Genomic DNA, 23,281 nt, shown 5'->3' with positions numbered 1-23,281 from the left:
TATTCCAATCGATTTCAGTGATGATGTCATGATGGGTCAAATTATAATTAAGGTCATCGTAAAAGAAATATCGATCTTTACATAATCGTTTATAATATTGTTAATATAAACAAATATAAAACAAACTATATTAATTAATCGTTAAAATTACTACAATGTATTGTATGTTTTTTCTAATCTAAGAGGTTATCTTAAATTTGAAATGGATTTTTTTTAGATTGCATCATTTTTTATTTATACAGAATCTTTTTGTGAAAGAAATAAGAAATCAGTTTAAAAATCGATTATTCTCTTATTTTTTTTTTTTTCATTTTTTGTAGGATTCTTCTTTTTTGTTAATTAACTTGAATTTAATTTTAAAAAAATTCTTTTGGAATGTTTGAAATTTGGAATAGGGCTCAGCCTTCTCGTCTAATCACTGTCCAGAAAACCTTCTATTATCGTAGGATTAAATAATGAGTTTAGAGTAACGGTAGCCGAGCGGTTAAGAGACTAGACCCGCAATGCTAAGATGTATTGTTGGTTTAGTGGGTTCGATTCCCGCTGTCTAGGCCTTGGATTTTATTTAATGGTTAATATGAGAAATTTATAGTAAAGTATGTTAGGCGGTTAAGAGACTAGACCCGCAATGCTAAGATGTATTGTTGGTTTAGTGGGTTCGATTCCCGCTGTCTAGGCCTTGGATTTTATTTAATGGTTAATATGAGAAATTTATAGTAAAGTATGTTAGGCGGTTAAGAGACTAGGCCCGCAATGCTAAGATGAATTGTTGTTGGTTTAGTGGGTTCGATTCTCGGTGTATAGGCTTTGGGTTTTATTTAATGGTTAATGTGACAATTTTATAACAAAGATGTTTGCTAGTCGCCTCCGTCAACGGCACTTAATTTGGTAGTTGGACATTACCAAGCATTACTTATTACTTTAAATAATAAATCCAAGTTTAAAAAAAATAAGAACCTGACTGGAAGTTGCAATCAGTCAAAAGGAGGATCTTTCCGTTTACCTCCTAAAAGCTATTTTAGCTTATTTACCTTAATACATCCTAAAACTTAGTATTGGGATATGAACTAGAATACTTCGTCCCAGGAAAATCATTTAGAGTGGTTCGGAGTACAAAAAAAACATGGTAACTAACTCGTACGAGTTAGGTCATCATCTCCGGACGTCTTCTCGGCCATCTTGGAAACGCTTGAATTACTCAAAAACTCGCGCACGTGATTAACATTTTTCGCCATAAGCTTCTTTTAATAAAAGATAAGTTTCAGTAGCGGTTTTATCAAGTTTTGATGTGAAATTTCATGCATAGTTCTTCTGTAGCAGCATCAGTCTCGTTATTTAATATCCACACCTCGTATATATCTGAGAAAGAGTATTATTATAAAACACAGACTCAACAATGAACTTGAAAAAGTTCAACGATCTCTTAAATAAATGTACTGGGAAGTGTTATGGTTATAGATATATATAGCAATCAAGTTTTATCTTCAAGTTATTATTGCGGTAGGGCGGAGCCCCACTAGATGGCACCAAACCCTGTCTGAACGCCGTGCCTCGGTGTGTATATAGTTAGTTGCGTGTGTAGTCCCAACTGAAATGATCATAAACAAGGTTGTTCCAAGATCTGGTTTCTCTCTTCCAGAAGACCCGTGTACATATATACGCACACACGCGCGCGTTTTAGACTGACAGACAGACAGATGTACCTACATGCCCAGCAATCATCAACCACCCACGTTGCTGACGTCATCACCATTAATAATAGGGCCAGTTTCTTTATAGTTAGTAGGGAGTAACGCCAGGTCGGCTAATTACTTCCTCCAAAGTTTTGATTCATATATCGATTAATCGTTCTTGTAAGGGGGTGTTGGGTAAAAGGTTAGCGATATCTTGCCCTTTGCTATGGAAGGTGTCACTTTCTCGAATATAAAATTGTTCAAGTAATAACCACATCCAGTCAAATAATTCTTTTAGCAGCTTGTAAAGTTGGCCTTATAAAGGATGGCTTTATATCCTACTGTCGATCATAACTGATCGATGCTCCTGTACAGGGCCTTTGATAATTTTATTTAATGGTTAATATGAGAAAATAGTAAAGTATGTTTGGCGGTTAAGAGACTAGACCCGCAATGCTAAGATGTATTGTTGGTTTAGTGGGTTCAATTCCCCAGGTCTAGGTCTTGGACTTTATTTAATGGCTAATATGAGAAATTTATAGTAAAGTAGGTTTGCTAGACGGCTCCGTCCACTACACCTAATTTGGTAGTTGGACGTAAAGCCTGCCTGTAAAACTAGGCATTAATTTACTTTTACAAACTGTATGTTTTTAAGAATTCAATAAATATCGCTACAGCTGGTTGGATATTTTTTTATCTCATTTTTTTTTTTTTTAAACAATGAACTAGACCACCAAAGTTGTGGAAAAATAAATACAAATTCAAATTAAATTTTTATTAACACTTTTACGATGTGTTAAATGTAAATTTTATAAATCTATTTAGTTGAACTAAAAATAGTGTGGGTGATCTATCGTAGTAACAAAACTATGAAGCTCTAATCTATGTTCGTGTTACGCCACACTTATCACAATTACTTTTCCTCTATTATTCAAAAAACACTCGATACAAATGATCGGTAAATGTTGGTCATATTTCTTGTGTGTTAGGCTCTTCTTCGTATTGTAAACTTACATAATCCTAGGGATTATGTAACTAAATCTGAAATAAATAAAGTGTAATTTTATTGAATAAAATAAATTCTGAGTTTTATAAATGAGACATACATTACCGGAGCCACTCGTGTTATTTGTTATAATAGATACTCGTAGATAGGAAGTAATAGAAATGCCATCAGGTCTGACAACCTCCCTCGGTGAATAAAAAAATAAAAAATAGTTGTATATCCCCAATATTACCAACCTACGCATATACTCTCAATGTAAATCGATACCATTATAATTTAAAAAGGAAATTTGAGGTAGTAAAAGATTAAATAAGGAAAGAAAGTATTTTCATTCACAGTTTTTATTGTGAATGATTTTGAATAAAATTATACTATGAATTTGGTACTTATTGGTTTAATTTATGGTACTTTAGGGTAGGAAAAAAAGGGTTGCTAGGTGCCTTTTTTGTTGGTGCCTTTTAGCCTAAAATATCGTGGACAAATCCAACAGTGAGGCTGAAGGCTCTTGTAGTAACTCTCAGCTCGTTGGCGTTCTGATAGAAGAAATGGAGGCGTTATCCCGATGGTAACGCCTCCAAAAATACTATTAGTCACTCTTCACCAGGTAGGCGATCACAAAGCCCTGTCTTTGAAGAGACGTCTTGTTTGGGGTTGCCATGAAGAGTTGTAGAAGAAAGATTTTTTGATCTAGATCAGGGATGGCGAACCTTTTTGAGACGTGGGGCAAATTTTGCTCATTTTTTTTTTTTTTTTTTTAGTACTAGCTCTTGGGTCACTAATGCCCATTCGGCACAAGAGTTAAGTTTAAAAAGTTTTAAACTGAATATTTTCAAAACTAAACATCTTTAAAAGTTCAGTTGGCTTAACTGGGTAAAACGGGGACGAAACAAGTGCTATGGAAGTCTCTTTTTTAACAAACAAAATATGAGTAAAAATTATACATTTTATTTGATTTTGCTTTATTTCAAATACTACAAAAGCATTTGTCGTCATTTACGTTTTAGAACTGTAATGCTAATGATCAAACTAAAGGTTATAAGATAGCATTTAAATTGCTTTTGTGTCTGTCAATGCGTGATCGAAAAAAAAGGACAGATAGAATATAAATTATCCACACAATTAGAAAAATCTAAAACAACCCGCGTAAACAAACAAATGGTTGCCTAGCAATTTGTGGGTCAGTGTCTGACCCGAGGGGTCATAGGTTTTCTAAACGATTGTATGTGATTGTAGATGGAAGTGGATTGTTTCTCCCTTGTACAGGATTTTGGCGATTTAAATGAAAGAAGAAAAGTTGAAGATCAGTACGTATTAGTCCCCCAGGTTTAGAGACGTAAAACGATACGTTTACCTATGATAAGTAAACGAAGTATTTTAGATTTTAGAGTGGGGGGGGGGAAATTCTCTGGCGATTGGGGGAGCGTTTGGGCTTTCAAATTGATTTCCAAAATTAATACCGACAAAGCGATAATAGCCTATCAGCACTAGAAAACTTCGTGACCGCATGATCTTAACATATAAACTAAAAAAACTTGCGAGCTTTATTATAAAGTGTAAAAAAATAAAATAAAACAATAATGTTTCAATATTCTGTTTTCACTTACAGAAAAGTTTCTAATTAACTCGTTAAATTACACCAGAAATATGTTTTTAAAAAAATTTACTCACGCACAAAGGAAGTAAAAAAATAAAACGTACTTTCATTATTTCCACTTATGATAGCGCCTCTATTTTCTCGCGCCTGCGCTGTTAATAATTTTCGTGATTGATCGATTCCTATTATTAATAATACTAAATCCCAAGACTATACTCTCTATATCTGTATACAAATTATAAAAATAGATATTATGAAAGATCGGCAATGCTGAACAGCTAAGAGCTGAAAAAAAAAAACAAAAAAACTGAAGTTCATGTCCTTGGTATGGCGCGGTTAAGAGTCACGTTTACGCATGCGTACTAAGATTATAGCGTTTTAAAAAAATATCTGTAACACTGATCGTGCATTGTTATGTTGTAGTTATTTTTTTGTTCTCTCTCTCTCTCTCAATGCGAACGCACGCACAAACTTTACTGGATTTTTCTCAACATCCGGGAGTTATTTTGTGTTCAGGAAATTAAATATTTCTACATTTCCCTCTCACTATCACTTTCTCGATAGGTATTTTCAAGTTCAAAATCACAGTAATCATAACCTTGACAGTTCCGTGTGTGTACCCCCACCGTAAATTAAGAAATAAATTTTTCACCTTTAATTTTTTTTTTTTTAATTTCCTCTTAAATGGCTGCAGTAATAATTTTCTTAGGCGTCACACGGTAGCCGAGCGGTTAAGAGATTAGACCCGCAATGCTAAACTGTATTGTAGGTTTAGTGGGTTTTATTCCCGTTGTCTAGGCCTTGAATTTTATTTTATGATTAATTTGAGAAATTTACAGTAAAGTATGTTAGGCGGTTAAGAGACTAGACCCGCAATGCTGAGATATATTGTTGGTTTGGTGGGTTCGATTCCCCAGTGTCTAGGCCTTGGATTTTATTTAATGGTTAATATGAGAAATTTATAGTAAAGTATGTTAGGCGGTTAAGAGACTAGACCCGCAATGCTCAGATGTATTGTTGGTTTAGTGGGTTTTATTCCCGGTGTCTAGGCCTTGAATTTTATTTTATGATTAATTTGAGAAATTTACAGTAAAGTATGTTAGGCGGTTAAGAGACTAGACCCGATATGCTAAGATGTATTGTTGGTTTAGTAGGTTTTATTCCCGGTGTCTAGGCCTTGAATTTTATTTTATGATTAATTTGAAAAATTTACAGTAAAGTATGTTAGGCGGTTAAGAGACTAGACCCGCAATGCTGAGATGTATTGTTGGTTTAGTGGGTTCGATTCCCCCCCCCCCCAGTGTCTAGGCCTTGGATTTTATTTAATGGTTAATATGAGAAATTTATAGTAAAGTATGTTAGGCGGTTAAGAGACTAGACCCGCAATGCTGAGATGTATTGTTGGTTTAGTGGGTTCGATTCCCTGCGTCTAGGCTTTGAATTTTATTTTATGATTAATTTGAGAAATTTACAGTAAAGTATGTTAGGCGGTTAAAAGACTAGACCCGCAATGCTGAGATGTATTGTTGGTTTAGTGGGTTCGATTCCCGGTGTCTAGGCCTTGAATTTTATTTTATGATTAATTTGAGAAATTTACCGTAAAGTATGTTAGGCGGTTAAGAGACTAGACCCGCAATGCTGAGATGTATTGTTGGTTTAGTGGGTTCGATTCCCCCCCAGTGTCTAGGCCTTGGATTTTATTTAATGGTTAATATGAGAAATTTATAGTAAAGTATGTTAGGCGGTTAAGAGACTAGACCCGCAATGCTGAGATGTATTGTTGGTTTAGTGGGTTCGATTCCCTGCGTCTAGGCTTTGAATTTTATTAATTGGTTAATATAAGAAATTTACAGTAAAGTACGTTTGCTAGTCGCCTCCGTCCATGACACCTAATTTGGTAGTTGGAAGTAAAGCGCCAGCCTGAAAAAAAGTAGGCAATTACTTTACTTTTCTTGAGCTCAGTGATTACCGTAATGGATTCCCACGCGGAGATCCTGGGTTCGAATCCAGCTGCTAACCCTTAGATTTTCTCTTCATTTTTTCTTACAGATCTGGTGGTAGCCAGTGTTGTTGTTAGTGCTCTGAAAGAAAAAAAGCTCCGGGCGCTAATGTTGACGCCCCTTAAAATAATATCATTATTTTTATACTTTGAACAAACGTGGTACTCATGTAGATTTAAAACGGTTATTTGTAATGCTTGTCCCGGAAAATTCATTTAATGGCACCTTAAGGAAAAGAAATGATTAGACCAGTACCATTACAGTATTATGTACGTACATTACATTTATCGTAAATTATTGTGAAAAAAAGCATGATTTTTTTTCCTGCTTTTCCGGTACTTTCTCTCGAAATTTCCGGAGTAACTTACTACACAGAGCATAATTCCTCCTCATAAAAACAAAAGAAATTAATTAAAACAGAAGACAAAAAAGTGTCTTCAAAAGTTATTTGATCTCTGTTTTAATCTGGATCAAAACACCTACTCCCTTATTTCATCTTAATTATCTATTTAATCAATTAAGAAACGCAACCAATGAATCCCTTTTTTTCTCTCAAAATCATTAAAGAAAGATCATTACAATCATCACTCAAGATCGTTACCTTTTTTTTCTTTTTTCATTCATTGTTTTTCTTTTTTCAAATAGTAGTTTAAGTTGTAAAAAAAAAAAAAAAAGTGTCATCACCTGTATTTGATCCTGCAACCTTTAAGGTAAAAAAAAAAAAAACTCAAAACTTTAATGAAAGAAGTAACATGCCTGGAATAGACTCGGTGTGTGGGTGGAGATTGAAGATATTTATCAAACTATAACAATAAGAAGGTTTCACTTTAAGATACCGCGTACCTATTATCTCAGCCTTCTCTGTAGCGAAGAGGAGATGAGAGAAAAAACAAAAGTAAAAATAGAAAACAAGAAGTCTTCACAGAGAGGAGGATCCTTTTTTAGAAGATCTTATCTGGGAGTGTTGTTGTTGTTGTTGCTACAGCAGGAGGTGGACCATGTTCTTTCTCGCCGCTTCTATCTTCCAGCATCTTTTTGGTTTATTTTTTATTTTTTTGTAGAAGAAGCATTGAGAGTGCGCTTCTACTCAATGGGCACGTAGAAGATGGTAGTAGGTTCTCTTCTACCAATGCGGTTTGTTATAAATAATCTTAAGAGTTTAATGAATGAGCTTCATGTTCTTACTGCATTTGTGGTTGGCGTCATAGAGCTAGACAAGTACCTCACAATCAGGTGTTCCTTAGGTCTTCAATAGATAGTGAATTGATGTAGTCGTACAGCTCGCTCCATAACTCCTAGATCTTTCTCTATTTCGTTTAAAGTTTTTTTTTTTTTTTTCATCTCAAGCTATGAGAGATTCAGCAAAAGCAGCTACAACGTCATTGTAGAGTACAATACGTCACGCTGAAATAAACCCTGCCATTGTGTAGTCCCTCCTATTGCTGCCCGAAAATTGTGTTCTTCAGTTCTATAAGATTCAATCAGCTTTACGGATTAACCTAGTATAATCTATATTCTTGTGATTAACGCGAGAATGACGTAAGTTTGAATGTAATCTGTGAGATTATGTCTGTAAGTAACTTGCTCTGTTGTAAAATGTAAGTAAAAGTAAAGCCTATTTTTTTGTGGCAGGCTTTATGTCTAACTACCAATAAGGTGTCATGGGCGGAGGCGATTAGCAAACATACTTTACTATAAATTTCTCATATTAACCATTAAATAAAATCCAAGGTTTAAACCGGGGGAATCGAACCCACTAAACCAACAATACATCTTAGCATTGCGGGTCTAGTCTCTTAACCGTCTAACATACTTTACTGCAAATTTCTCATATTAACCATTAAATAAAATCCTAGTACCACAATTTTCCCATTCACCCTTATGTGCTTCACGTCTTTAAATGGACGATAGTTATGAAAAAAGTCTACAAATGATGCAGACCCTACATAATCGATATTATATTATTATTACTGCTCTGTAGTATAAATTGGTTTCTGAACCTTCGACTCTTTTTTGGAGAGCATCTGCGTCTATCTTTGCTCTTGGCAGGTGCTTGGAGCTTACTTTCTTGGCCAGAATCTTACTGATGTAACTTTTCTGTTTTCTTTCCTTGCTTTGATTTAGATAATCTCTATATGTTGTAGTCTTCACTATTGAAGGACAAATTAATGAGTTCAAATACCTTTACCTTACCTCTTTTGGTATTAATCCAATTGTTAGCAAGTAAAGAAATAATAATTAATGTACACATCCTTTTCATTAACTTAATTATCTCTACTATAATTAAGTAAATAACAGCATCCAAATCTCAAATAATTATATATCTTCCTAGGCATGTGGGTACTCAAGATTTCAGGAAGGTTTTTTGGTCTTTCTAAGGTACCAAATAGAAACAGCTGTATTTCTTATTTTTGGCAGGTTTTATTCGTAGGCCATCTTCTTTGTAAACCTGATCAGTATGCACGAGCTGTTCTTGTAGGATATTAATTGAATTATTTATTTTCTTTTAAAATCTCTGCTAAAATTTTATTTTCTCTTTTCTCCAGAGTAATTCTAGATATTAAAGACTTTTTTAATTATACTAAAATTAATGGAATCTTTGCAACTTTTTTGTGTCTTTGTTCAGTACATTCTAATACAGACACGTCACGTGCTCAATCAGAGAGGTGAAAAGGAGAAAAAAACATTTAACTCTCTCTTTCTAGCACGCCCTCCTCAATCCCTCTTCTACCCCCTTCCTCACCTATCCCTCTTTTCATCCTCAGCAACATTGGGTAGTTCAGGTTTGACTTTGATATGATAAGAAAGAAAGAGTTTGGCTGCTGAAAAATTTACAAAGGAAATGTTGGCAACAACGATTCCTACCCCATTTCCTCTTCTTACAGTTTGGAGAATATAGGAACTGGGTTGTACAGTTTCTAGTGATCGACTGGTATAAAATTAGGCGCCACGGTCGCCGTGCGGTTAAGAGACTAGACCCGCAATGCTAAGATGTATTGTTGGTTTAGTGGGTTCGATTCCCGGTGTCTAGACCATGGATTTTATTTAATGGTTAATATGAGAAATTTATAGTAAAGTATGTTAGGCGGTTAAGAGACTAGACCCGCAATGCTAAGATGTATTGTTGGTTTAGTGGGTTCGATTCCCCGTGTCTAGGCCTTGGATTTTATTTAATGGTTAATATGAGAAATTTATAGTAAAGTATGTTTGGCGGTTAAGAGACTAGACCCGTAATGCTAAGATGTATTGTTGGTTTAGTGGGTTCGATTTTTAGCCTTAAAAATTAAGGCATTACTTTACTTTTACAAAATTGAATCATACTTTGTAACTTAGTTCTTCTACATTATTTGTAACCTTTTTTTTCGTTTCTGTTCACAGAAGTGCGGCAGCTACGGACCAGGCTGGCCATTGGTGGCCGGACGTGGACGCCTTGCCACACATTTAGGCGGCCCGGAAGCGGGCTGCCTACTCACCGGCGATCTACATCTAGGCTTGTGTCCTGAGCCGACGTTAACCTGGCGGACCGGATGTGCGCCGGTCACCATTTGCAGGCCTAGCCTGACGCCGGCCTCATTAATCTTATTGCCGCCAATAATAATAATCGGTGGTGGTAGCGTGTTAACGCAACAACCACCAGTCACCATGGCAACCGACCAAGATACCACCATCACACAATCACAGAATCAACAACAACAGCCGCACACAGTGCAACAACCATATTACCAGCCTCTGCAGCCTGTAGCTCCGTCAGAAGATGACAGCCAGTTGGCTGGTCTTCTTAGGTTGTTAGTATTGTCGGCTGAACGATGTCTGTCCAGAGTGCCGTTAGCGGAACTAGCCTATCCGTTGGACCATTGTTTGAGTGTACAGCCGCAAAGAGTGTTGAAGAAAGATTCTTGTATACAAACGTCGGCCATGTTCGAGTTGGACACTACTATACCACACATTGACAGTGACGAAGAGCACGAAACTAATCATAAATGTGAGTACCATTTTTCTTTATTATTTATTATTTTTGTTACTACACATGTGTCAAGCGCCATTTTTATTCTAAAATTGTTATTCCAAAAACCATCATAATCTTTTAAACACCTTTGGTATCGAATTTTAATTTTTTGTTAGTGTCATCAGGTATATCCTTATCTAGATTTCATGCCTCGTTCTATTTAAAACCCTTAAGACTATTTAAAAAAAATTGAGATGCACACTCACATGACTATTTATGTCTAAAACTTATGCAGTATTTCAAAACATATTTCATGGATAGTATGGTTTTCATTAATTTTAACAGCTTTTTTTAGAACCAGAGAAATAGTTCAGAACTCTAACCGGAAGGAAGCGGCAAAATAGATAGTATACGATAGATAGTCTACTCGTAAGTCGCGGGATATCTCATGGCGCCATATTCACTAGACACAGCTGTTATTACAAATTTTCACAAAACCTACACAGTTGATTGTATTCAGATTTGTTTTTTGAAAAAAATTCAGAAATGTCCTATTTATTTATTTCAAATATGGTGGGCGGAAGATGGATCAGTCTTTGTGGTTATTTATTGTCCCGCGTAATACAATATGTCCCGGGTATTGCTTCACTTGGTTCCAGTAATAACAATCATCCTCTTACTTAACTCTTCTCCACATCTCATTGTTACCAACCTTTCTTTCGCTTGTCAATGATTGCTAACATTACGAAATCGGAAATTTATTTATAAACCGGAAGTGATATATTAGTTAGTTCGCTAGCTTGATTTATATTTTGTTTTTTTATTTCTCAGTGGAATATATAGATTTGACAACGCTGAAACATTTATTCTTTTTTTGATCCGTCGCAACACATGTTTTTATCCCTGACTCTTTTCGGACTTAAATCCATCATCAGAAGTAGAGCATCTGTTGAATGTTGAGATTTTAATTCAGAAATATTCCTCATTCAGTTAGCAAGTAGAGTGCCACACATAAACATGGTTAAAAATCAAATTCTCTACATCAAACTGAATAATCTACTTCTGGTGATGGATGGAAGTCCGAAACCGGTCAGGGATACAATAAACATGGATTTTACGAATTACCTACTCACACGAGTTTCCCTTTATGAATTTCTTTTATATTAAAAGTTAAGTATGTGAAGTAGAATAGCAGGCGAACCATGATAGCCGAGCGGTTAGGATACTAGACCCGCAATGCTAAGATGTATTGTTGGCTTAGTGGGTTCGATTCCCCAGGCCTTGGACTTTATTTAATGATTAATATGAGAAATTTATAGTAAAGTATGTTAGGCGGTTAAGAGATTAGACCCGCAATGCTAAGATATATTGTTGGTTTAGTGGGTTCTATTCCCTATGTCTAGCCCTTGGATTTTATTTGATTGGTTAATATGAGACATTTTATAGTAAAGTATGTTAGGCGGTTAAGAGACTAGACCCGCAATGCTAAGATGTATTGTTGGTTTAGTTGGTTCGATTCCCGGTGTCTAGGCCTTGGATTTTATTTAATGATTAATATGAGACATTTTATAGTTAAGTATGTTTGCTAGCCGTCTCCGCCCATGACCACCTAATTTAGTAGTTGGAAGTAAAACGTGTCTGAGTCAATTTTCAAACTTCATATTTAGTTTGAGTACTCCCCATAAGACAACAACTTAGCGTTTTCTTATTTGTACTTAAAAAAAGAAAAAAGGAAAGTGAAAATTTCACCTTGCTTCCGTATTATGTCACGTTATTACAACCTTAAAAAAAAAAAAATTGTCTATGTATATACAGAACTTCAAATATTTAATTAATAAGTTCTATTTGGCGTTTTTATTTGCAGAATTGAAAGTGTAAACAAAGTTTGTCACCGTGCAAAGTAATTTATCGATTACGTAATGGTTTTTTGATTTTTGTTTGCTTTTTTTTTTGACACCCACACCTGAAATTAGCTGATAAAAAACTCAGCGAGATTAAAAAAAAAAAAAATACGTGCCATGATTCAGTGAAATGAGTTTAGTTTAAATAGGGCCCAGCTGACATAGATTCAAGATAAAAACTAGTCGTGACTTGCTAATATTTCCTGTCGCCTAGGATTCTTTATTCAAATAATAGGAGAAGATAATCTAATCTAATATTTTTTCTTCCCGTAATTTTTTTTTTAACTACTTTTTCTTCCGAAGTAAAAGGGGTAGTATTGTGATCGGAACAAAATTTCAACTTGAGATTTACAAACAGGGTAAGGACACTTTTTTTAGGCGAAAGAGAAATTGAAAGATTTCTTCCTTTTTCTTGATCAGCTGATCGGCTGCATCCTGTTATTTAAGAAACCAGTTTTTTTTTTTAACCGGGAGATCTTCAAAGACATCATTGGTTCTAAAGTCACACTGGTTTTGTTCAATAAAAGGCCATCCTGGTAGCTTGATCCTCGAACTTGTCCACAGTCATTGGACTCCTCTACTATTAAGTGTGTAGAGTTGATTTCAAGTCCTTTTTTTGGTCCAAAATTAGGTGTCGTGGACGGAGGCGACTAGCAAACATACTTTACTGTAAATTTCTCATATTAACCTTTAAATAAAATCCAAAGCCTAGACACCGGGAATCGAACCCACTAAACCAAACAATACATCTTAGCATTGCGGGTCTAGTATCTTAACCGCCTAACATACTTTGCTATAAATTTCTCAAATTAACCATTAAATAAATTGTAAGGAGCTAGGCCAGGATTCGAACCCACTAAACCAACAATACATCTAAGCATTGCGGGTTTAGTCTCTTAACCGCCTATCCAAGGCTTAGACCCAGGGAATCGAACCCACTAAACTAACAATACATCTTAGCATTGCAGGTCTAGCGCTCGGCTACCGTGGCGTGGCGTCTTTTACCTAGATTATGGTACTTTTCATAGTAAAATAGGACTTCACCTCTTCTCCAAGGGTAGGCAATGTATTGCTGCAGTAATTTATCCAAGTTTAAAAATTTTACGGGAAGTCGTGAGAGTATTTTGACCAGATTTTTTCTATTTTATTTTCCAGTTGCTCCATCTCTCCTCTTAGTTGGTGAATCATTTTGACGGCCCTGTTCAAGTTCATTAATGTTGCAGATTAATTTCTATATTTACTGATCTCTTGATTTATGAATTGGCTGTAAAATCATCTCAAAAAGAACTTGAACAGAACCGAGTGTATTTCCCAGGGGATCCTCGAAGTATAAATTTTCTAGGGAAAACTATCACAACTGTGAGTGATACGACATTCTTAATACGCGGTCTGTATTCCAATTTCAAGTTTATATACGAGTATATAGTTTATGTTTCAACATACAGGTTGGCCAATGTTATTAATAATACAATATAATTATTATTAACAGTGGTAAGTTGGCAACACACTTGTTCTTGTTTAAACCACTAACCCAACAAATCGATATATAATAGTTACTGCATATATTCATGGCTTTAGGCTGTAATATTAATCATCCTGCATCAGTGCTTTTATCCAAATTTAATCTTCACATATGTACTATATTGTGTTGCGAAAATATGTTCGTGTTATACTTAGCTATACTTGTGTTGTTTATACTGTAGTTTATGTACGTTATTTGGCGTTGCGTAATTATGGAACTGGGGCCACAAGTGTTTTATTTTTAAAGAATATTTTGTGGCTTTTATTTTAATACTACTACAAAAGTTATTTAAGAAAAATTTTTTTTTCAGACACGTTTTATATCCAACTAATAAATTAGGTGTCGTGGGCGGAGGCGACTAGCAAACATACTTTAATTTCTCATATTAACCATTAAATAAAATCCAAGGCCTAGACACTGGGAATCGAACCCACTAAACCAACAATTCATCTTAGCATTGCGGGTCTAGTCTCTTAACCGCCTAACATACTTTACTATAAATTTCTCATATTAACCATTAAATAAAATCCAAGGTCTAGACAATGGGAATCGAACCCGCTAAACCAACAATACATCTAAGCATTGCGGGTCTAGTATCTTAACGGCCTAACATATTTTACTATAAATCTCTCATATTAACCATTAAATAAAATCCAAGGCCTTGACACTGAGGAATCGAACCCACTAAACCAACAATACATCTTAGCATTGCGGGTCTAGTCTCATAACCGCTCGGTTATCGTGGTTCGCCTACTATTCTACTTCACATACTTTTAATATAAAAGAAATTCATAAGGGGAAACTCGATTGAGTAGGTAAATCGTAAAATCAACAAATATTTTTGTTGACTTGTCATATAAAGTTTTTATTGTATTTGTTGACATTTAGATTAGTTATTGTTTTTTTCATTTGTAGAAAGTTTTTTTTTTTGTAAAAAAAAAAAGTAATTTTGGGGTCAAGAAATTTGCCCCAGATGACAAGAATTTTTGGGTAGAACGTGTCGTAGGGTTTTTCAGTTATAATTTGGCTCATTTAAAGTTTCTCTGTCCATAACTTTTGGTAATAAAGGAAATTTTATTTTATTAATATTATCCATCTTTGGGAAAAATGGTGAAAATGAACACCAGATGTGGTATATAAAAGCAAAGAGAAAGGCAAATCCGGTAGAAAATTGGTGAAAGATTCTAAGAAGATTTGAACAGTCGGTCACACGGCAGTGAAGGCGAGGTAATGTCGCTGTGTTTAAAGAGAACCAAAAAGAAAAAGAATTATAAAGTCGTAAATGTTTGAAGGCATTTAGCAAGTCTGTGGAGACCACCCAGTGTCCGTGACCACTCGACTCCCTGAAGACATTTAAGACACCAGCAAGGCGGTTCTAGTGGCGGCTGTGTACACTATGTCGGTCCCAATGATGGAATTAGCATACAAGATGGGATGCTGGGTTCTCTCCGTCTCTCTTACACATCTCAGCTTCATCCTCTCGTGTAATCTCCCCTTTGATACCTTCTATCTTGAGACGCCGACCAATAAGTAATTGTCCTTAAATATGACACCTGTCAGATGATATATATTTCTTCCTTTCATTGTTACACTCAGCCACCTTCGTTGAGCCTTCGTTGCTCAACACTTTCAGTCTTAGATCTGTGGTAATTATTACAAAATAGATAATACTATTAACTTTTTGTTGTTGTCTATTAGATAATACTCTATTAAATACCTCTAATATGATTTATTAAAGCCCCCTATTTAAAAGGCCTAGAATCCGTGAAAGTGTTAGAATGTAAAAATAGCTCAGAATTTCTGGACTCCATTTCGGGACTTTCTAGTCTCTCCTATAGGGTCAAAAGGTCATGAGTAAGGGTAATCCAAAAGAATTATTTTTAATTCAATTTTTGTTGCTAAAATGACGTTGAAACATTTTTTAAATTTTAGGTATATAAAATTAGTTTTAATCAAAAAAATAAAATAGACTTCAAACGTTCACTTCCGGTTGTGAAATATTTGAATATTTTATCGCTTTAATGGTGGAAACGTTTTCGAGAAAATAGAGAAAATTACTAAAAAAAAAAATATCTAAACAGTTTAGTGACATTTCCGGTCTACCTACCTCTTCAAATTCGGAAATTGATTAATCCACCTCTGATGGTGGATAAATATCGGAAACCTGTCAGGGATAACAATAATCATGGGCGTGTTAAAAAATGTCATTTTTGTTCGAAAACCTTTTTTTTTTAAATACGATGACGATTAAATGATCTTGTTTTTTCGCAAATGAACCCTAAAATTACTTCCTGTCAAATTAAGTCAATTTTTGGCAGCTTTATCCCGTTAGGAGCCTTAACACAGGCGTAACAAATTTCATGGACAAGGCTTTGACTAACAGTTCGATAAAATTCAGTTGTGGTAGAGAATTTTCAATTACAAATTGCAATTATTTCAATTACAGGAAGTCGTGTGAGTCGTCTTATCAGCTTTTTTTTCCCTCTCAGCAGCTTTAAGCTGAATGAGAAAACAGAGGAACAAAAATACATAATTTCAGCCTTTTTAACAGCAATTTAAAGGTATTAACCTCTAATTTCCCTTTTTTTTTTATTCCATTACAATCAGTATTTCAGATCTGTAAACGCCACGGTAGAGTACAAACAGACGGATATCCGGTCATCAAACTGTGTGAACACCATTTGAATCGGTTAGCAGTGCCTTCTTTATATAACCAGAATCACCCTCTTTTTGATTATCAGCTTATTTTATTGTTTGCCTCGAGTGAAAGCGGAAATAATAATTTACCAAACTATTGCTGTCCAATATAGATGTTCGATTAGTTAACAAAAAAAATCGATAAAGGAAAAAAAAAATACCCCCTAATTCTGTAATTAACTAATTTTTTTTTCATTTATGAGTATAACAGTTATTGGCTAAAAACTACAAACCATTTGATTAGTGGACTTTAATTCATTAAGTAGAGGAACAAACTTTAATGTTACCCAAAACAATAAACCACCAACTGTGCGTAAAATGATATATTTCACCCTCTGTAAACTTACAATATATGTTCGAGAAGGCGTTGAATTTTATCCCCACCGTTCAGCTGCCACTATTACATCTGCTACTATTTCCATCCTACTCGGATAACAGCAAGTATTGTAAACTTGGGAAGTGCATGTTATTTTAGGGGGGGGGGTCGATGGGCCAGAAAATGATCCAGCGAAAAATCCAGCAAATGATATTATATGAACATCATGGCTCCAATATGAAAAAAAAATGGTTTTACTCTTAAAAGACTAGACCCGCAATGCTAAGATGTATTGTTGGTTTAGTGGGTTCGATTCCCCAGGTCTATGCCTTGGATTTTATTTAATGGTTAATATGATAAATTTATAGTAAAGTATGTTAGGCGGTTAAGAGACTAGACCCGCAATGTTAAGATGTATTGTTGGTTTAGTGGGTTCGATTCCCCTGTTTTAAGCCTTGGATTTTATTTAATAGTTAATATGAGAAATTTTGTAGTAAAGTATGTTAGGCGGTTAAGAGACTAGACCCGCAATGCTAAGATGTATTGTTGGTTTAGTGGGTTCGATTCCCACTGTCTAGGCTTTAGATTTTATTTAATGGTTATTGTGAGAAATTTATAGCTAAGTATGTTTGCTACTCGCCTCCGATCATGACACCTAATTTGGTAGTTGCACGTAAAGCTCGCCTGTAAAAATAGGCATTACTTAACATTTTTTCTAACTACAGAACAGTCTCAAATAACTTAAAACAAATCCGTGAGGTCTCAATAATGAAAGCAACGGCAGCCTGCCACCGTTACAGACATCTGATTGTAACCCATAACAGTGTGTAACCTCCCAAACCGATACTCCATTCTCGTCGCATACTCATATATGAGCTCACACCCTTGCCGGACCCTTAGTGTTCAAAACTTAGAAGATAAGCTTTGACAAGTTAGTCAATTAATCTTACTAAATTATAACCTTTCTTCTCGATAACCTTCCCTGCATCAGGTTACTACCATCTGTATTGTTTTGATGTATTATTCATAAGTAGCTATTTAAAAGTTATTAAAATTATAGATTTATGGCTTCCTGGTTAAATGTTAATACTTAATAAATATTTTATAGTACTAAATTTGAAACCTTATTCAAACATCGCTTTCATTAAAATATTATTTTTTTTTTAGTCTTACGTGAATCGTTAACTACTGAAAACTATCTCATTAGTTTGGATCGATTGATTTAGTAGATTATCTCTAGTAACTATCTGATCTATAACCAGTACACAGACTGCTTAGAATTGATTACGATAGAGAGCGTTCTTTACTTTTTACAAAATGATTGCTAATGGGTTCTTTTCACTACGTCATCAGGTGAATGTTGATCTAGTTTGGAAGTTCTTTTGCTGCATTTAAATAGCTTTAACAAGCGTGGTAGTCATTTCCAGGTAGCTATAGAAAGAACTTTCATCAAAGCAGTAGAATAAAATTAGTTGCTTATGATTATTCTAGGATATTAAAATCTAAGAAAAACGTTTCCAATTCAGGAAAAAAGGAGTAACGTTTTTCTTCTTTTCATTAGGGAAGCTATTTTCTAAAAAATGCTATCCTGCATAAAAGGGAGTTGTTAAAACTTACTAATTAGAGAAAAAAAAAATGGCATAACATGAACTGAGAATCCTTGAAGAAGATCAGGAAGGTAAATACTATCCTGTTAAGTTTTCCATTACGAATTTTCACCGGAAGTACTCGTTATAGGATCATCTGAGTGAAATTATTATGATATATGTTGAAATATGTGGAAACACGAAGAAAACTTCTAAACCGGAAGTAGTACCTTACTGAAAATCGGATTTTCCAATTTTTATGGGATTTTTTTTTTTTTACCTAAAAACTGTTTTCTGTGCAGATTCTTTGATCTTACATGTTGCATTCTCGTTAAACTGTAACATTTTTTCAAGGAAAATTCGATAAGGAGACTTCTAATAAATTATTTTAAATAATTAGAATAATTAGTCAATAACTATTAGCTAATTATTACTATCACATAAATTGGTTGAATGTTCGGCTAAGATTGCGAATTGGAAGAAAATTCTACCTGTACTTTTACAGGATATTTTATCTATTCAGATAAATTCCCAGTAGTCCGGAAAATTAAAGGGAGAGAAAAAACTAAATGAGACAGGAAATTAAAGAAGTATTTCCCATGCTGATTGCAGTAATAGATTGGTTGCATGACCGATTGCATAAGAAGGATAGTAGAGATATGCAACTATTAAGGGAGTTGACCCTTGCTACGCTCCATACCCAGTAGTGTTTCCGGGCCTTTTTTTTTACTTCACCACCGGAAGTTTCCATTAACTAAGTTACCATCCATCGTATCCATTTCCCCCCTCCCATCTGCATCCTGTTTTGCAGAGTTCTTATTTTTTTTAGCTAAAGAACTCATTTCCATCAGAGTTGGTGATGCTGATGGTGTTCTTTAGGAGCAGCTGGGAAATTAAACTAGGCTTTTCAATGTTTTTCTTTTTCTTTTTCTTGCTTCATCACCGAGTGTTGAATTTCCAAAGTAATAACTATTACTTACTGACTCCTATCGGCCCAGGGTATCAAGCGACCAGTGTCGCTTCAAACGTCAAGCAATGTTGGCCGAAAAGAGTCAAATTAGGTGTTAGGATCAAAATATGGTGAGAATGATTGTTGCAAGAACTGAAGTTGGAGGCGTAACATGGTGTTGTGTTAAGTTGTACGGTAAAGAATTTTGGTTCTTTCTAATAAAGTCTAAAATACTTGGCAGACACTCTTTAGTTAGTGTCGTTGTAAGTTTTTTTTAAGGATATCACGGTCAGTGGTTGACGTTGAAAGGAAGTACAGTCTGATTTATACATATAAACAGGTAGTAGATAAGTTATACGTCTAAAAATTATATACTGTTATTTTCTTTTCGGTCCATCAACGTAGATTTCCAAATTTTCTTGTTAACCACTGAAAACATAAATGTTATAGCATGCCAACGGCCATTGTACTGTTAGATCAGTACGAGAAGAGTGAATCTTCAGCATTAAATAAAATCCAAGGCCTACACCTGGAGAACTGAACCCTCTAACCAACAATACATCTTAGCATTGAGGGTCTAGTCTCTTAACCGCCTAACATACTTTACTATAAATTTCTCATATTAACCATTAAATAAAATCCAAGGCCTAGACATTGGGGAATCGAACCCACTAAACCAACAATACGTCTTAGCATTGCGGGTCTAGTCTATTAATCGCCTAATTTATACTTTACTATAAATTTCTTTTATTAACTATGTGTAAAAAAGTTTTTGATTGAGAAACGTCACCCTCCACATATCAGGTCGAGAACTCCTGATTATCGCAGAAGTATCTGTTAGAGAGAGAGAGCTCTTGGGGATGAGATAATTAGTCAGAGGTAAGAATTCATTTGATCACAGAACTTACCTCTACAGTTGTAATGAATCAGAGATAACACATTTATATCCGTCTCTCTCTGTTCAGGTAGACAAAATTATTTGATTAGTGTTTCATCGCGAAGAGTGGGGGAAAACGCGTTATTTAATTGATATGTCAGTTTAGCTTCTACTAATTATTTAAATTCAAGTATATAAATTCAACTCGGTGATTGGCCTTGAAATTCATTCAATAAATCGCTAATCAATCATTGGAATTTAAAAAAAGCAATTAATGAATCTTATTGGTAGAATCAATGTTCAGATAAACTTCTTATTGGTTATCCTATATAATCGTTCTAACTTTCTATCTGTTTGCTCAACTTTTTTTATAATAAAAAAAACGAGCATTTACCTTGTACATGTGTTGTAAAATATATCGATAGAGATGAGAAAGTAAAAAAAAATTGAAGATATCGATCAATCAAATATCAAGAAAGCAGGTCCAACTAGCAAAGTGATTGGTGTTCTTGATGTTTATGTGTATACGTACGTATGTGCGTAGTATAAATTTGCATCTTATAGGACGTGACTTAGTGTTACAGGTAACTTTTTACCTGAATATTTACGGATCTAGGTTAATGATGTTTTCAACGATTAATTGGAAAGAAAAAATGTATATCCTAATAATCAAGTAAGCAGAATTGGTGGTGGGGATAAGTGATTGATTGGCTAATTAAGAAATCCTTTTTGTTTAATGTATAATAATGATAATAATAATAATAATAATAATAATAATAATAATAATTTAAGTAGAGAATTGAACGCGTATGAAATAATCGATGTTGTGTTTTCGGAAAAAATGATTTTTAAGAAATGTACAGTAGTTTTGTGTGCGTATTTCGATTTGGTTCTATCGAAACAACCCCATCTGTAACTTATCGACCATAATTCTACATCCGGAAATACTACTTTACTCATTCTATCAATTTTGGGGGGATGATAGCCTTCTTCTGTAATGTAGTTTCACTTCCTGTATCACTTTCGCTAATTCTGGAACTACTTCCGCTAACTTAGTGGAAACAAGAGAGAGCAGTTTGGAACTTGTAGATATTTAGTCTTAGCGAGTTGGTTGTACGAATGGCGGATGTTGAGGTCGTAGTGAAGAGTGAGGTTTAGTCACCGTAGAAAGGAGCGTCAGCTATCTGTCGGCAGTAGTTTTGATTGAAATGTCCTGTACAGTCCGTATGTTTGTAGGTTTGGCTGAACCCCACAGCTCTAGTCCGTAAGTCCACATAGGTTTGAGAATAGTACTGTATATTAAGGTTTCGAGTTCAATGGGCAATTTAAGCGTCGTCCAAGTAGTCTGTAAAGCAGTGTCTCGCGTTTCGTCATTGCTTGTCTTTTTAGTCTAGTGGTGTACTATAATGTAGTTTAAAAAAAACTATTTACCTAATTGACAATATAATATTTTACATCACTTGGTGTATCTTCAGTCTTGTCTGTTCGTGGACTGAGTGTAATCGGTTTTTATGTGTGTTTGGTTGTGAGGAAGTCAGTGTTGCCAATTGTCGAAGTATTTTGTCGTAAAAGTTGGCGTATATGTTGTTTATAAATTGTTCCGTGTCAGTTTTTGAAATTTAGACTATTTTCTGTCTTTGACATGTATGTATATCATTTCATCCCATTGAAACAATCTGTCACCCAAAAAAAAAAAAATAATGAACCCCAGAACAAAGTTACGTCATATAATAATTCTCTTACGTCACAATAATAATTGCATAATTTTACAGATTTGTTGTTAATTACTCTTAGTAATATTAACCAACCATTAGTGGTTTTTTTTGAGCAACAATTTGCCCCCATAAATGCCACTTAATTTTTTTTGTTTTTTTTTTTATTTTAAATGCCCCGTAATGACATTACGAAAATTGTCCGCCCACACAAGAAGAGACCGCTGGCGCTGCTCTGCGGCCTTTTCATTAAAGAGACCCAGTTAAGAAACTAACCCATGTTAAGTAACTATAAAACTACGTACTTAAAAACCAACTTGTGTAGCTTTTGTGTGGGACGAAATTATTGGTTAAAATATAATGTTCTTCTTTTTTTTTGGGGGGGGGCCTTTTTTCTTAAAAACATAATAATTAAGTAATATAATTAGAGAATCCAGCTGCCGGCTCTTTAGATTTCATAGGAGTTTCTTAAAGCTTACTGTCCGCAGTGGTGGTCACAGAGTGTTGTCTGTTGACGAGAGAATACTGTCCGGAGACCGAAAATGCACTGAAAAAGCTCCGGGGACGCCAATGACCTCAGATGTTAACGCGCCTTAAATACCAAAACAATAATAAAGAAATAAAAAATTATTCTCAAGTTTTCCACCCCGAAAGAAATTAGTTTTTCTAAGTGACGACTCTTTCTCTTACTTTGTAAGAGTCATGAATGCTGATCCCCCCGTATTCTCACCGGAAATACATAATGGTCTGCATTGTTCTCTCAGTTTTTTGAGTAAAGTAATTGCCTAATTTTTTTTTCAGGCGAGCTTTACGTCCTACTACAAAATTAGGTGTCGTGGTCGGAGGCGACTAGCAAACATACTTTACAGTAAATTTCTCTTATTAACCATAAATTAAAACCAAGGGCTAGATCGGGGGAATCGAACCCACTAAACCAACAATACATCTTAGCATTGCGGGTCTAGTCTCATCCGCTTAACATACTTTACTATAAATTTATCATATTAACCATTAAATAAAATCCAAGGCATAGACCTGGGGAATCGAACCCACTAAACCAACAATACATCTTAGCATTGCGGGTCTAGTCTCTTAACCGCCTAACATACTTTACTGTAAATTTCTCATATTAACCATTAAATAAAATCCAAGGCCTAGACACTGGGGAATCGAACCCACTAAACCAACAATACATCTTAGCATTGCGGGTCTAGCCCATAACCGCCTAACATACTTTACTGTAAATTTTTCATATTAACCAATAAATAAAATCCAAGGCCCAGGACACCGGGAATCGAACCCACTAAACTAACAATACATCTTAGCAATGCGGGACTAGTCTCCAAAATGGCGGCTACGATTTTCTTTAAACTTGGCATGTTTATTGCTTACACACACACACACACACACAGTTCTATAACTTTTATTCTATTTATAAAAATCTATCGAGGGCTTTTCCTGGAAAGTGCCAATGCAATGAGGGTTGGAACTTAATTAATTAT

General features: G+C 34.8%; 1 protein-coding gene across 1 annotated transcript in view; it reads left to right on the top strand.

Annotated features, from left to right (window-relative positions):
- The window catches only part of LOC141448503 (uncharacterized), a 573,566-nt gene that overhangs the window by 335,100 nt on the left and 215,185 nt on the right, over window positions 1–23,281 (top strand). The window contains exon 6 of the mRNA XM_074116881.1: window positions 9,652–10,255. Within this exon, the coding sequence (XP_073972982.1) occupies window positions 9,652–10,255 (604 nt within the window). The remainder of the gene's footprint in view (window positions 1–9,651; window positions 10,256–23,281) is intronic.

The sequence above is a fragment of the Rhodnius prolixus genome, unplaced genomic scaffold, assembly GCF_049639745.1.
Source record: "Rhodnius prolixus isolate KJV_2025 unplaced genomic scaffold, Rpr scaffold_2, whole genome shotgun sequence".
Classification (NCBI taxonomy): Eukaryota; Metazoa; Arthropoda; class Insecta; order Hemiptera; family Reduviidae; genus Rhodnius; species Rhodnius prolixus.
This window is presented reverse-complemented; position numbering and strand designations above follow the sequence as displayed.